General features: G+C 42.3%; 1 protein-coding gene across 8 annotated transcripts in view; it reads left to right on the forward strand.

Annotated features, from left to right (window-relative positions):
* Positions 1–3,152: 3,152 nt before the first annotated feature.
* ZDHHC20 (zinc finger DHHC-type palmitoyltransferase 20) overlaps positions 3,153–15,240 on the forward strand; it is a 49,072-nt gene continuing 36,984 nt past the window's right edge. For 3 of the 8 annotated variants that reach the window (XM_044441500.1, XM_044441501.1, XM_044441506.1), the window contains exon 1: positions 3,548–3,812. In XM_044441500.1, coding sequence (XP_044297435.1) covers positions 3,644–3,812 — 169 coding nt within the window. In that variant the 5' untranslated portion in view covers positions 3,548–3,643. Of the gene's footprint in view, positions 3,195–3,529; positions 3,813–10,711; positions 10,717–15,240 lie in introns of those variants that run through there. The other 5 variants (XM_044441504.1, XM_044441508.1, XM_044441507.1 and 2 more) reach the window with 5 other exon arrangements.

The following is a 15,240-nucleotide window of genomic DNA, read 5'->3' on the forward strand; positions in this document are numbered from 1 at the left end:
TTGAACTGGTATTCTTTGGTCATGTAAATGAGATGCAAGTGCCAGATTATGAGCAAACCCTAAGGAATTCACTTAAATCCAAAGTGTTTCTGTCTTTTTTTCATATAATTGTGTGTTATACAGATTATTAACCTCCCTGAAGTCTTATGCAGGTTACAAATCAAAATAAATAATATAGGTTGGGACCTAGAAAGAACCAAATACTGCTCATGCAGTTTGAGCTTGGGTGCTCAAGAATTGCACAAATTATGGTCTTACTCAGTTGCTGGAAACACATTCCTGCCTGCAGAAGAAATTCAAGTGATCTGCTTCCTGCACAAGTAAATAAGCACTCAGAATACAGGAGAAGATTTATGGATCACGGCCAAATACAAGTACATTTCACTGGATACGCTTACATTGATTCAAGGGAATAGCAACTGATTTAGTTTGATGACTAGGCACACAAAGTCAATGAAGTGAAGTGGATGAAGTGTGTCACTTGGGACAAGAATCCCTAATCATCCACAAAATCACTTGGGCAATTCTTGACTATGGTGGCAAGATGAGAGCTGTAAAGGACATTGAAAACTTAAAAGCACCACAACATTTGTGTAATTGTTTTATCAAAGTAAGACCTTTGTACTATCTTTTTAAAAAAAATATTTTATGCATATATTTTACAAAGGAGAAAAATATTTAAAAGCTATCCAAAATATCAAAGTTGTGAGATTTTTATATTTTGTATGTATCTGACATTTAGGATGCAATCATACCAACTGCCCCATCAGTGCTCATAAGCCCCCATAAATGAAGGTTTATGAGCATCCTGTGCAGTAAGAAAGAGTAGTGCAGGAACACTTTACCTCCCCACAGCACCTATTCTGCATTTCAGCCGGACAGGCCATTTTCAGCCAACAAGGTAAGGAAGGTTAGGAGAGTGACGCACCAAGAGGATAGTGGCAGTTCCTGGCTCTTTGCCTATCCACTTCCCTGCCCCCTTTACCTTCTTTCTTGGGAGTGCTTTTTCAGAGAGGGAGCCAGCATATATACTTTCCACACCAGCTGTGAGGGGAGGGTGGAGTGTGTGGTCTCTGACCTTGGACCTAAGAATTTGAAGTATCCTGTGGTACGCCAGACAATGTCTAGCAAACCTTCCCATAGCCATCATATAAAAAGATACTGACTCCATTTGCATGTATCAGCTAACTATGGGTTATTTAAACCCTAGTTAGTTATGGCCATAAGGAAGCAAGTAAGTAAATTTGATTGTGAGCTGCCCCGAGGCTTCGGCGAATGGGGCGGCATAGAAGTCCTCTAAATAAATAAATTTGTCTCCAATGTGTCACTTCCACTTTTTATTCCCTCAACAACCCAGGAATGCCTGCATTAGGTCATTTCCGGATTAATTACACCAGTTACCCCAGTTGTTACATTAACTATGGGTTGTTTAACCCCTAAACATGCCAGAATTCCAGTAACAAAAGCAATCCAGTAATAGGGTGTTCCTGGGAAGTTGATTAAAGCAGAAGAGACAAGTGATTCAGGGGCAGTGCACATACTTGCTGCTGCTACAGTTTATCAGTATCAGCCATTTTTGGATTAAACATCCCAGCATTCATGGTTGTGTGTGAACCAGGTCACAATGTAGCACAGGGATGGGAGAGGTCCATAAAGCCTCTCAGGAAGAGGACAAAAGAACAGAAGGTAGATTGGAATCTACTGGAGCTTGATGCTGTTGCAGCAGTACACCACAATCTATTGAACCAACCAGTCTCAGAGGACTATCTCAGGTAAGTGAAAACTGGAATAAATCACAGCTAGCATTATATCCCAGTCAAGTGCACCACATGGACCCTCCCTATCCCCACAGTGACTGAGAGGTTGTGGAGACACAGGAGTTGCCCCCAACATCAAACTGGCATGGCAGTATTTGTACCATTTCATGCCTCGTGCAAAAATTATTGCATGCCTCCTACAAAGGAACCTTGAAAGACTGCTATTTGACTTACATCCTGACTTCCTTTTTAAAGGCCTCAAAGTGTCTCCTCCTCCTCCTCCTCCTCCTCCTCCTCCTGTTCTCAATCTTATCCCCCACAAAAACAACCTGTGAGGTAGGTTGAGCAGAGTCTGTGACTGGCCCAAACTCCATGGCCTAGTGGGGACTAGAACCCATGTTGAGTCCCAGTCCCACACTTCTTAACCATTACACCACAATGCCTCTCTAATTGCTACATGATTTATCCATTATCAATCTATATATGTCTATAATGTAACAGATAGTGTTTAATAAATTAATTATTCAATACATCATTAGACAATCACTACAGGCACTGGACTTTTATGTTGAGGGAAACTTATCTAGCCTCTTGACTATATCCTCTAAAACAGGGGAGGGCAATTAATTTTCCTATGGGGCCACATGAGAAACTTTGACAGTTGTTAAGGGCCGGACTAATACACTTACAGCTCTGCTCAATATATATCTCTATAAAAACAGTAAATGAAACATTACAATGATACAATGAAAATGTGGCGCACAGAACAACACTATTTAATGAATATTCACAAAAACATTAACATTACACGAAAAGCAATTCAATTCAATTCAGCAGATCCTTCAAAATAAAAGCAGTGCAGTTGTATTGCTTGCATCTATGTTACCAAGATATATATTTGCATTGACTTTTAATTTGCCAGTGACCTCATGCAGGCCAGTCAGGGTCAGCCATCGGCTGCATGTGGCCCGCGGGCCATACAATGCCCAGGTCTGCTCTAAAAGCAGGGCATATATTTTATAAATTCTGCTAGTAATAGAGAACAGTACTGCAATCCTATGTATGTCTCCTCAGAAATAAACCCACAGAGTTCCACAGGACTTATTCCCAAGTAAGTTACCACAGACGTGTCGCAGCCTAATTTGGAACTGCATACCAAGAAACGTATTTCAGTCTCACATATGCTAGAAGTAAAAGAACTTGCACATCAAAAGCCTGCTCATGATAACGGGGCTTGCAGCCGTTCCCACGAGCCCCTGGTACATTCCCTCCCAAAAACACCCCACTGCAAGGCAGGCCACGGGTGGCTTTGGCCACGCTTCCGACCACGCCGATGCCGACACATGCCGCGCGACGGACCGCAGGACGGCGGGAGGGCTCGCTTCTAAATCCCTTCACGTGCAAGGCAAGGGCATGCCTGCCTCGCCGTGACCTTGTGTACGTGTGCAGGGTAGGAAAGCGGAGGTCTGGCGGCAGGCGACACGGGATTTGCGTGCGGATGGAGGAAAGGCGGCGGAGGGCCTCTCCCGAAGCGGGAGAGGGAGGAAAGCAGCGGGTAGGGCAGGAAGCAGCGCCGAGCGTGGAAGAGGGCAGCTCCCCGCCGCCGCCTCAGGAGCTCTGCGTCTCAGGTCTCCCCGCGCTCTGAGGAAGCGTCTTTTGCACCCGCCTCAGCCGCTGCGCCCTTCTAAGGCTCGCAGCTTTTCTTTTTCCGTCCTTCCGAGTCGTTGCGCAGGAGGCAGGCCGGCCCAGCCCTGCCCGGCCCGGCCCCCTTAGCGTGCGAGCGAGCGCGAGCGGGAGCGGGGGCAGAAGCGAGCAGGCGGGCGGGCGGAAAACGCTTCGCCGCATCGGCGAGCTGAGAGGTGGTGCTGGCGGCGGCGGCGGCACAGATGGCTCCTGCAGGCGGCGGCGGCGGCGGCGGCGGCTCGGCGGCGAGGAAGATGGCGCCGTCGCACGTCCTGAAGTGCTGCCAGAAGGTGCTGGCGTGGGTGCCCGTGGCCTTCATTGCCTTGGTCGTTGCCTGGTCCTATTACGCCTACGTAGTGGAGCTGTGTGTGTGTGAGTAATCCGGGCGGGCGCGGCGCGAGCTGACTGGCGGCCGCCGAGAAAAGCCGTTCCCGGGATGCCCCTTCGGCGCTGCCGACACCGTCGTAGGGGGACAAGGGTCCGAAGACCATATTACCCTAAAGTTGTAACTGCCGTGGGATGGGAATAGGACCCCCCCCCCCGTTCCGCAAATTAGCTCTGGCTGCCTCCTCTCGCTCTCTTCCCTATGACGAACAGCCTAGTGATTATTGCATCCCCCCAAAAAATGGGGCAGACCTGTCTTTTTTCTCTTCCGTCTTCGTATCGGGTGCCCCATGGTTGGGATCACACCTGGATAGCTGGCATTTATTAGTCCAGAAGGACCGATAAACTTCTCTTTCTCTGTAAGCGCGCTCAACAGTTTGTACCCTTAATCGTAAATGTGCATTAGAGTTTCCACACTTAACTGCATGAATTAAATAGGAAGTAGCATTGGAAATCCTGCAGCCCTCTTCCTGAGCGATTATTCATAGGCGAGTAACACAATCGCACAATCCTATACAGATTTACTCAGAAGTAAGCCCTGGCTTACTCCTGGATAAATGTTCACAGAACCCCGTCAATCCTCATTAGTATCATATTTAACCTTAAGTTTTGTTCTGCTGGCAGATGGTGCTGATGCCTGTCTGTAACTAAAAGCTAGTGTAACAGAATATTGCATTGAGCAACAATTCTTGGGCTATCTCTTTTTCTTGTAAGGTTTTTCTCCTTTTTGATTTCTTGAATCCTTTGAGCAGCTTTGAGGCTTCCATTTACAGAATGAGTATGTGGTGCCTTAGCTGATGTAAAGTGCTCTTGCAAGCCCTTTTCACTGAGTAGTATTTGAATCGAAGACTGCCAGCAGGAGCATAGTGCTTTAGCACTACTTCATTGTGCATTGCTTGTCATTGTGACCCGAATGAACAAGGTTCCTAAGTCTGGTAGTTTAGAAAGGAACTGATAATTGATTGTAAGTATCAGAAGTACTCCAAAAGCAAATTGGAATTGCAGAAGCTGTATTGGCGGAATAAAAGGTTTTAAGAGGCACATTTCATTTCTGTAGAAATATAGTAGCATCCTAAAACTCTTAATGACATTGTTAAAGGTAAATGATCTTGCCTACTCAAGATCATTTACTGAAAGTTACAGTGTTATCGTAAGCATATCAATTAGACATACCCCAGGTAACTCAGTGTAGGATTGCAGCCTTAATCACTCACATTAAAATCATTTGTCCACAGAAGAATCCACAAAAAGGTGAACTTTTGAAAACTCTGTTAATGCATATATGTATAGGTTGAATTAGAAAAACATTTTAGTAATTTTTAGTGTGATATTAGGCACTGTTGACATTCACACTAAATCTAAGAAAAAGAAGTTGGATTGTTTTGGGGTGTATTCTTTCCAAAATGAGCTTCCTGCCTTGATTACTCTTCTTTAGAAAGTTGTGAGTTAATTTGCTCATCATCCTTGAGGGCAGCCCAGCATCATTTGACTGTTCATTCACTGGAATATTTACACTGACATGCTATTTATTTTCTCTAATATAATATTCTTAGTAGAACATAAAATGTGGCTCTAGCTTATTTCCCAAAATAGAACTTATGAACAATTCTTCGCATTGTTATTTTTAAAATGTAATGCATCGGAACTGAAAATAGACTTGCAGTGTAATCTCTAATCATATTTAGTTGAAAGTAACTGAAACTGGGTTTAATGGAACTTTTTTCCGAGGAATCATAGTTAGGCTTGCAGCCTGACGCTATGGATATTGACATGGAACCATTGAACTATCTTCAAGGAATAAAAGAGTGGGAACAGTTAATGTGGGTGCCGAAAGACCCTTCAGGTCCTTTGCAAGCTAGTTGTGGCTGAATCACCAGACTTAGTGTTACCTGAAAATTATTCATCCATATTATTTATCTCTTCATTATGCTTCTCGGCAAAAATGCTATTTTTCAGTGGATTGAGACATTGTAGAGAGAAAGACAATAGACAGAAAATATGAACTTGAAGGTACTTATAGCACAGGATTAATGTGACCATGGTATCAGAATTATCAGTGACCTTGTCTAAGGCAATTGGGTTTGTAGCCCTCTAATTTTTCCTTTGCTCTTTATCAGTCAGAATTGATGGCAGGCAGAGTTAAGTACTATATAACTCATCAATGCATATTATATATAATAGCTTGAGAGGCCTGAGTACCTTAGCTATATTGTGGCTGCTAGTGTACTGGTGCAAGGACATCTGTGTGGCTAGATCACCAGCACCAGGCATCATGACTAGTAATAATGCTGGATGTTGTAGTCTTAATACGTCTGGAGGGCACCAAGCTGGGGAAGTCTAGGCTAGACCAAACCCCTGGCCTGCCATCAGAGGCTCAGGATTCTTTCTCTGTTCATGCAGGTTTTAATAAAAATTGATAGTTGTATTATATCAGCTTTTTATTTCCCACTAGCATCCAGTTGGGATGTTTAACCAAGTTAAAGTTCTGCATTATTTTCATATTTTCTATGACTTGTGCATGAAGTTTTAATAAAGATGTTATTGAGAAAAAAATTGACTTTAATAGCAAGGAATTTTTTTCCTTGTTTTGTTTTGAGTTCTGTGCTCCCTCCTGATCTCTAGCATTGCATGTAATATGCACCGTGAGATTTTTTTCTCTGTTTATCATAAAGGACTTGACATTTTGAATTTATTGGGTTTGCATGACACACTAAGCCACTGTTGTTTTGCAGCCATGACATAGCATGTTGTCCAGACTTGGATGGTTTCATCAGGGTAGCTTAAGATTGGTTTTTGAGCCACCCTGACAAATCATGATTTGTTATAGTGTTTGTTTGTTTCATGGAGTCTTACCATGTCAGCTGAACTTTGTCGCCACACTCTGCCAGGGACCAACGTCAGAACAAGTTAGCTGCTTGGCAAAAGCTGTCCACAAAGTGCCCAAGTGGGGAAGTGTCACACCACAGCCTCTTTAAGTCCTAAATGGGGTTTGAGGAGGTGGTACGCAGTGATGCTCCAGAGAGTCATCCTGGCTAATAGGCAGTATAGAAATTTAACAAATAATGTATTTGTGAGCCAGAGCAGAGAAGAGAAAGGGCACATTCTGAGGCCCAGCAGAAAGCAGCTTGTCCCACCAGGCAGGGACAGGGCACGGTCAGTGATGGGATGAGCCACATTCTCCTGCAGTGTGTTCCCCCAGCTTGGCATAGACTGTTCAGGGCTTAAGGAAAAAGTGCACAGCTGGAGGAACCCCCCCCCCCATTCTGGCTGATGATGACTTCCAGAAGGTGGCCCCACTTCTGCTTATCATAACTGAGTTTGCATGGCAATGACAAGCAGGGTCAGACAGCAATGACGTGCATTCTTCTGGACCTCTTATAAAGAAGGCCTAGCAGAACACATATTTTCATCTTCTGCTTAGCCAAGGACAGGAAAGCAAGAGGCCCAGCAGAACATAGCTCATATGCTGGCATAGTGGGGTTGTTCATAAGCCAGTGTCCCCTGGGATGTCTGCAAGAGGATTGGACGGAAGGAACAGGGAGGCATTCTGCCCTGATAGCCTGTTCATCACTTGGGCACATCAGGGGTGGTATGGCTTATTGTTACTGTATTTATATTCTGCCTTTCACCTACTTCTTCAAGCAACCCAAGGCAGCTTACACGGTCATCTTCTCCATTTTATCCTCACAACAACCATGATGGTGGGTTTGGCTGAAAGGCAGTGAATGGGCCAAAATCATCCAGTGAATTCGTGGCCAAGTGTGGACTAGAATCTGGATCTCCCAAGTCCCTGTCCAGCATTCCAACCGCTGCACTGAACTGGGTCTCTACACAATAGCCCTCCTATTGCTCCTATGATTACCCGATAAAATATTGATTCAACAGAGCAAAGCCTGTGCACAGTTGGTATAATATCCCTGTGTAACTTCTTTTGAAGCAGCTGCTTGATTATGACTGAAAGCTACAGATAACTGGCTCAATGTGTATGTGTGGTTTCCTCTTCAGAAAAGCATCCCTGCCTAGTGACAAGAGTAAGATACCAGAGATGGGTTGCTGGTATCCTCAGTTTGAGATCATGACACCTTAACAGAGCCTAACAGAGAATGGTGTTAAACTTGTGTGACAGGCAGACTCACTAGTCCAGAGGCTGTGAATTAGTTGTTTATACTTGTTAAAATTCTATTATTTCTGTATCAAACATGTGGAGGTAAATAGCTTTATGGGGAGAACACTGTTAGAAGGTTAGTAAAACAAAGGAAGATTGGCTAACAGCAGTAGCATATTCCCCAGGAACTTGAAAATATGTGTTATTGTCAGTGTCCAGCAGAATAGGAAACATCTGGGGGTTATATTAGACAAATACTCAGCCTCGTATCCCTGTTAGTGCCAGATTCATTTCCCATTCCTAATTTAAAAATAAACTAGTGCCATCAAAGCAAATTTGGTGAACTTAAATGGATCATGCATGGAAATTGGAGGATTTGTTGTGCAATATAGAGCTTATTTCTTAAAATATTCCAGATATGTTCAATATTTTTGCTGCATAAATTGCATGCAAAGTAAAAAAAGATAATAGTTGAGTGATTCACCTTGTCTCAACACAGCATAATGATTATTCCAAAGTAGTTTGTAAACCAACTGAACCTGGCAGTGAAGTATTCAGTTCATCACATGAACAAGCTTCATTTAAGTAGAAATTGCAAGACAAAATAAATGTGGGATAGGCAAAAGAAACATAGTTCCCAGTTTGACTGGTATTCTTGAGAAAAAAGTACATGTACGAAATTGTTACTTTGCTGTAACTGAAGGTTTTAACAGGTTGCCCTTAGACATTCCTAGAAAAAAAAGCTTTCCAGCCTTTTGGATACCCAAAATAAACTTTTAAGTCTGTCAGAAATTATTAAATATTAAATCTTTTTGTATGGAATCCATATGATTCATGGTAGGTAAAACAATGCCAAGATTTTCGGAAGAGTGCCATTGGCTTGAATCCGGATAGGACTGGAAGTGATCAAAAGAAAGGGGTACAGTCTGTATTGGAAAGCAAGTTTCACTGCAATTTAATGAGAGTTGTGTGAAAGCACAACTGTCACAGGACAAAATGAAATAGTGGCTAGAATTTGTAATTCAATATATCTAGAGGGCACCAAGCTGGGGCTGGTTTGGGAAAGAGTGCTTTGACTCTGTCTTTGCAAATAGACCTTTCCCATGTATACAGTTTCTGGATAGATTAGAAATGCTTGATATGCATCAATATCAAGAATGGTTCATAAGATAAAGTTACATAATATTTGTGAATTATAGGTTAACTTTCTTTTTTTGCTTTCCTTTTGATAATAGCACTTAGAACATAACATGTATTATTTCTTTGAATTGGCTTAATTTCTGCTAGATCTACGATGAATGCAAAAATGCATGTTGGCTGGTTGTTCCTAGATTTAATAAATGCATCAGCTTATTAGTATTCTTACTTGAATCTGTATATAGTTTCTAATCTATGGGATTATAAATCTACAGAAGTAGAACACTGCTACCACTGATCTGTCAGATCTGCTAACAGGTATAGCATTACGGAAAGCATGTTGGTACAGAGCATGATATAATTGAACATTTGTGCATATTAATATATTTCTGCACAAGGAATTCTTACTTTTGGAAGAGATTTTAACCATGGTTTTGCTAGACATGTTGGAATTGTTGGAGTCAGTGGAAACATGATTCTTGAACTTGCACTCCGGCCTCATCATCCAAATGATAAATAAATTCTTTCTGTCCCCAAAATGACAATGTAAATGCTTGCTGAAACTGTTGAAGTAGATGACATCACTAAAGATTGTGGGTTCAAACTCCATGCTGCAAACAGGAGGCCTGCTTATTTTTCTCTTCTGTAAAACTGATTACCCATCAGCTCAGTAGCTGAGAAAAGATTGCTTTTTCTGCACTGCAGATATATGGATGGGGACAGCAATATACATCAGATTGCTGGAAGGATAACTTTAAGGGTTCTGTCTGGTCCAAGAGCTGTGGGCAACAAAGAAGAGTCAGGCACCATTGAGATATTTGGACTGGGGCAGAAGGGGTATGAGGGTTGCAGCTCAGACAAGACTCCTAACAACAAGATTCCTCAGGTTGCTCCAAATCTTCTGTGGGAGTGGGGTTTGCTGAGGAACCCAAATCTTCCTCCTCTTCCAGAGAGGTCTGCCCTAGACATTGATTGGGCAGGAGTCTGATCCCCAGTGACCCTGAAGCAGCCAAGGTCCCTGTCCCGAGAATGTAATCCATCTGTAACCAAAATCACTGACCCAAGGCACTCCTCCTTGTCTAGTTGATTGATCTTGGAAGCAGCTGAGGAATTTCCTATACCAAGAAGCTGGGCAGGAAGAACTGCCAGCACAGCAGTTTTGGATTAGGATAACTGGAAGGGGAATCAGTTTCCCTGGCCTTACAGACCAAAGTGTTTCTTAAAGAACTGACTAACCACTAATGCAACTCTGCACCCAACAAAGATATTGCTTAATGTACTAGCCTGAAAGGTTATGCAGGATAAGCCCTCCTACTTTTATGTATTTTATTCCGTGATCTGTTAAAATTGCTTGCTGTTTCATTTAGAAGGAAACATCTTAATTTATCACCAACCCCTTTTATGTTGCTCATTGTAAATCCAACTTGTTCTATTTTTTTCAAATCTTTTATCAAAATTTAGACATATGTTTTCTTCAAGTAAGATGAATTGAAAAATGTTTAATCTTTTTATAAAAGAGGGAAAATCCTACTAATTAGCTGTAGCTATGAAAATGAGAGACATTTTCAGTTTTGTTGTGATGGTTTTTATTTTGAGAAGCAGCTCATTATTTTTTCAAAAGTTGAGGCTAACTGGGGACTCTGTGTGTGTGTGTGCGCGCGCGCGCGCGCACGTGCGTGTGTGCGTGCACACACACTTGCAGGCATGCGCATTTTCTCTCCATTTTTTAAGGTATGAATTATTTCTAAGAATCAGCATGCATGTTTAATACATTCATTCTTTATTATGATATGTTCATAGTAAAAGTGCGTTTATGTTTCACTGGAATAAACTCTTACAAATGCAACAGTTATTTTTTAAAATCAGTTTTGTTTTTTCTTCTTTTAATGAATATATTTACACCATGTTAGATGGAGCCAGTATTACATTTATTATTGTGAACTAAGCTGAAATTATCTTTCAGAGTATCTCATTCCTTCCTGATATTATTCCTTCCCGATTTCAAAACAAGTGCTAATATATGGAACTTAATCTGAGTCGTTTGGCTTAGTATTTAGCCTCTTTCCATATGTTTGTGCTTGAAGGGCATTCATGATATATAACATTCCAGTTACATTATGAGTATATTTATGTCTACTACATTGATTCCTTGGATTGGCAATGGTCATTTTTCCTATATACTCTTCTATACGAGTTTAAAGTTATTTTTAGCATATTGGATCTGCTACTATTTGTATGTAATCCTACCATACTACGTTAGTCTTAGACAATGCCAATAATAGTAAGTGAAATCTAAGTTAAAACTACTGTGTTCACTTCCCTGTGGGATGAAGGACCTCTGACCTGGTAAGCTGTGCCGCAATCCAGCCCCAACACAGGACCAGAATCACTAAGCCACAATCAAGGAGCTGAAGTAAAATGGTACAATATGTCACAGGGACTACAGACCAGAAAATGTTGTTGTTGTTGTTAGTCGTGAAGTCATGTCCAACGATTGCGACCCCATGGACAACATTCCTCCAGGCCTTCCTGTCCTCCACCATCCCCCGGAGTCCACTTAAGCTCACACCAACTGCTTCAGTGACTCCATCTAGCCACCTCATTCTCTGCCGTCCCCTTCTCCTTTTGCCATTTATTGTTCTCATCATTAGGCTCTTCTCCAGGGAGTCCTTCCTCCTCATTAGGTGGCCAAAGTATTTGAGTTTCATGTTCAGTATCTGGCCTTCTAAAGAGCAGTCAGGGTTGATCTCCTCTAGGACCGACCGGTTTGATCACCTTGCAGTCCAAGGGACTTGCAGGAGTCTCCTCCAGCACCACAATTCAAAGGCCTCAATCCTTTGGCGCTCAGCCTTCCTTATGGTCCAGTTTTCTCAGCCATACATTGCAACTGGGAAAACCATAGCCTTGACTATACACACTTTTGTTGGCAAGGTAATGTCTCTGCTGTCTAGATTTGCCATAGCTTTTGTCCCCAGGAGCAAGCGTCTTTTAATTTCTTGGCTGCAGTCCCCATCTGCAGTGATCTTGGAGCCCAGGAAAATAAAATCTGTCACTACCTCCATTTCTTCCCCATCTATTTACCAGGAAGTGAGAGGACCGGATGCCATGATCTTAGTTTTCTTAATGTTGAGTTTCAAGCCTACTTTTGCACTCTCCTCTTTCACCCACATCAAGAGGCTCTTAAGTTCCTCTTCACTTTCTGCCATGAGAGTGGTTTCATCTGCATATCTGAGGTTGTTGATATTTCTCCCAGCAATCTTAATTCCAACTGGTGATTCATCTAGCCCCGCCTTTCTTATGATGTGCTCTGCATATAAATTGAATAGGCAGGGCGACAGTATACAGCCTTGCTGAACTCCTTTCTCAATTTTGAACCAATCAGTGGTTCCATGCCCAGTTCTTACTGTTGCTTCTTGACCCGCATAAAGGTTTCTCAAGAAACAAATAAGATGGTCTGGTACTCCCATCTCTTTAAGAACTTGCCACAATTGGTTGTGATCCACACAACCAAAGGCTTTAGCATAGTCAATGAAGCAGAAGTAGATGTTTTTCTGGAACTCGCTAGCTTTCTCCATGATCCAGCGTATGTTGGCCATTTGATCTCTAGTTCCTCTCCCTCTTCAAAATCCTGCCTATACTTCTGGTAGTTCTCGGTCCACATACTGCTGGAGCCTAGCTTGTAGGATTTTGAGCATAACTTTGCTAGCATGTGAAATGAGTGCAATGGTGCTGTAGTTTGAACATTCTTTGGCATTGCCCTTCTTTGGGATCGGAATGTAAACTGACCTTTTCCAATCCTGTGACCACTGTTGAGTTTTCCAAATTTGCTGGCATATTGAGTGTAGCACTTTTACTGCATCGTCTTTTAGGATTTTGAATAGCTCAGCTGGAATATTGTCACCTCCACTAGCTTTGTTGTTGCTCAGACTTCCTAAGGCCCATTTGACTTCACATTCCAGGATGTCTGGCGCAAGGTCAGTGACCACCCCATCGTGGTTATCAGGGATGTTAAGCTCTTTCTTGTATAGTTCTTCTGCGTAATCTTGCCACCTCTTCTTACTTTCTTCTGCCTCTGTTAGGTCCCTGCCATTTTGGGCCTTTATCATGCCCATCTTTGCATGAAATGTTCCCTTCATATCTCCAATTTTCTTGAAGAGATCTCTGGTCCTCCCTATTCTATTGTTTTCTTCTATTTCTTTGCACAGTTTATTTAAGAAGACATTTTTATCTCTTCTAGCTGTTCTCTGGAATTTTGCATTCAGTTGGGTGTATCTTTCCCTTTCTCCCTTGCCTTTCGCTTCCCTTCTTTCCTCAGCTATTTGTAAAGCTTCCTCAGACAGCCATTTTGCTTTCTTGCATTTCTTTTTCTTTGGGATGGTTTTAGTTGCTGTCTCTTGTACAATGTTGCGAACTTCCATCCATAGTTCTTCATGCACTCTGTCTATCAGATCTAATTCCTTAAATCTATTTGTCACTCTACTATATATTCATCAGGGATATGATTTAGGTCATACCTGAGTGGCCTAGTGCTTTTCCCTACTTACTTCAATTTAAGCCTAAATTTTGCAACAAGAAGCTCATGATCTGAGCCACAGTCAGCTCCTGGTCTTGTTTTTACTGACTGTATAGAGCTTCTCCATCTTTGGCTGCAGAGCACATAATCAATCTGATTTCTGTGTTGACCGTCTGGTGAAGTCCGTGTGTAGAGTCATCTCTTGGGTTGTTGGAAAAGAGAGTTTGCTATGACCATTGTATTCTCTTGACAAAATTCTACTAGCCTGTGCCCTGCTTCATTTTGTACTCCAAGGCCAAACTTGCCTGTTATTCCAGTTATCTTTTGGCTTCCTACTTTAGCATTCCAATCCCCCATGACAATAAGGACATCATTTTTTGGAGTTAATTCTAGAAGGTGTCGTAAGCCTTCATAGAACCAGTCAAATTCAGCCTCTTCAGCACCAGTGGTTGGGGCATAGACTTGGACTATTGTGATGTTTGCCTTGGATTGGTTTGCCTTGGAGTCGAACTGAGATCATTCTGTCATTTTGGAGATTGTATCCCAGTACTGCTTTTCCTACTCTTTTATTGACTATGAAGGCTACTCCATTTCTTCTGAGGGATTCTTGCCCACAGTAGTATACCTGATGGCCATCTGAATTAAATTCACCCATTCCTGTCCATTTTAGTTCACTGATTCCTAAGATGTCGATGTTCAGTCTTGTCATCTCTTGTTTGACCACATCCAGCTTGCCTTGATTCATGGATCTTACATTCCAGGTTCCTATGGAGTATAGGTCTTTGCAGCATCGGGCTCTCCTTTCACCACCAGATACATCAGCAACTGAGTGTCCTTTCGGCTTTGACCCAGTCACTTCATTCTTTCTGGCGCTACTAGTACGAGCCCCCTGCTCTTCCCCAGTAGCATATTGGACACCTTCCGACCTGAGGGGCTCATCTTCCGGCGTCATATCTTTTTGCCTTTTGGTACTGTCCATGGGGTTTTCATGGCAAAGATACTGGAGTGGGTTGCCATTTCCTTCTCCAGTGGATCCCGTTTTGTCAGAGCTTTCTGCTATGACCTGTCCATCTTGGGTGGCCCTGCATGGCATAGCTCATAGCTTCATTGAGCTACGCAAGCCCCTTCGCCATGACAAGGCAGTGATCCATGAAGGAGATTGAGAATATAGTAGTTGTTTATGAAAATGGGTGAACTCGTTTCCATAAATCCTTTCATAAGTACATAGATCCTCTCTCCCTGCCACATATTGGAGACAACTGTGAAGAAGTCTATTTCTACTCCAAAGTTCAACAAGAAATAAAATTCAGTCTGGCCCTAAGTTCAGCGTTACAGGAGGCTGATACATGAAGAGAACATAACGGATGAAAGAGCACTTATTGCACATGATGCTTATCATACAGTCACTGTGGCTGAACATATTGTCTGAACACTTACCCCCTTCAACACACACACATGGCTTGTTCTTTTATTTTTAAGATGTTATTAAGATTTTAAACTCATACTAAAGACATCAATCATCAAATACATCGGACTTACTGGGTCAGCCCCCTACTACATGTCTTTTAACATTCTATAGTCATATTCAAATCCATTTTTAATAACTTAAAAACATCTTTAAGTCTAAGCCAAGTCCTGTTTCTCCAGCCAATAATAAAAAA

Source organism: Varanus komodoensis, unplaced genomic scaffold, assembly GCF_004798865.1.
Source record: "Varanus komodoensis strain SLA01 unplaced genomic scaffold, ASM479886v1 scaffold4, whole genome shotgun sequence".
Classification (NCBI taxonomy): domain Eukaryota; kingdom Metazoa; phylum Chordata; class Lepidosauria; order Squamata; family Varanidae; genus Varanus; species Varanus komodoensis.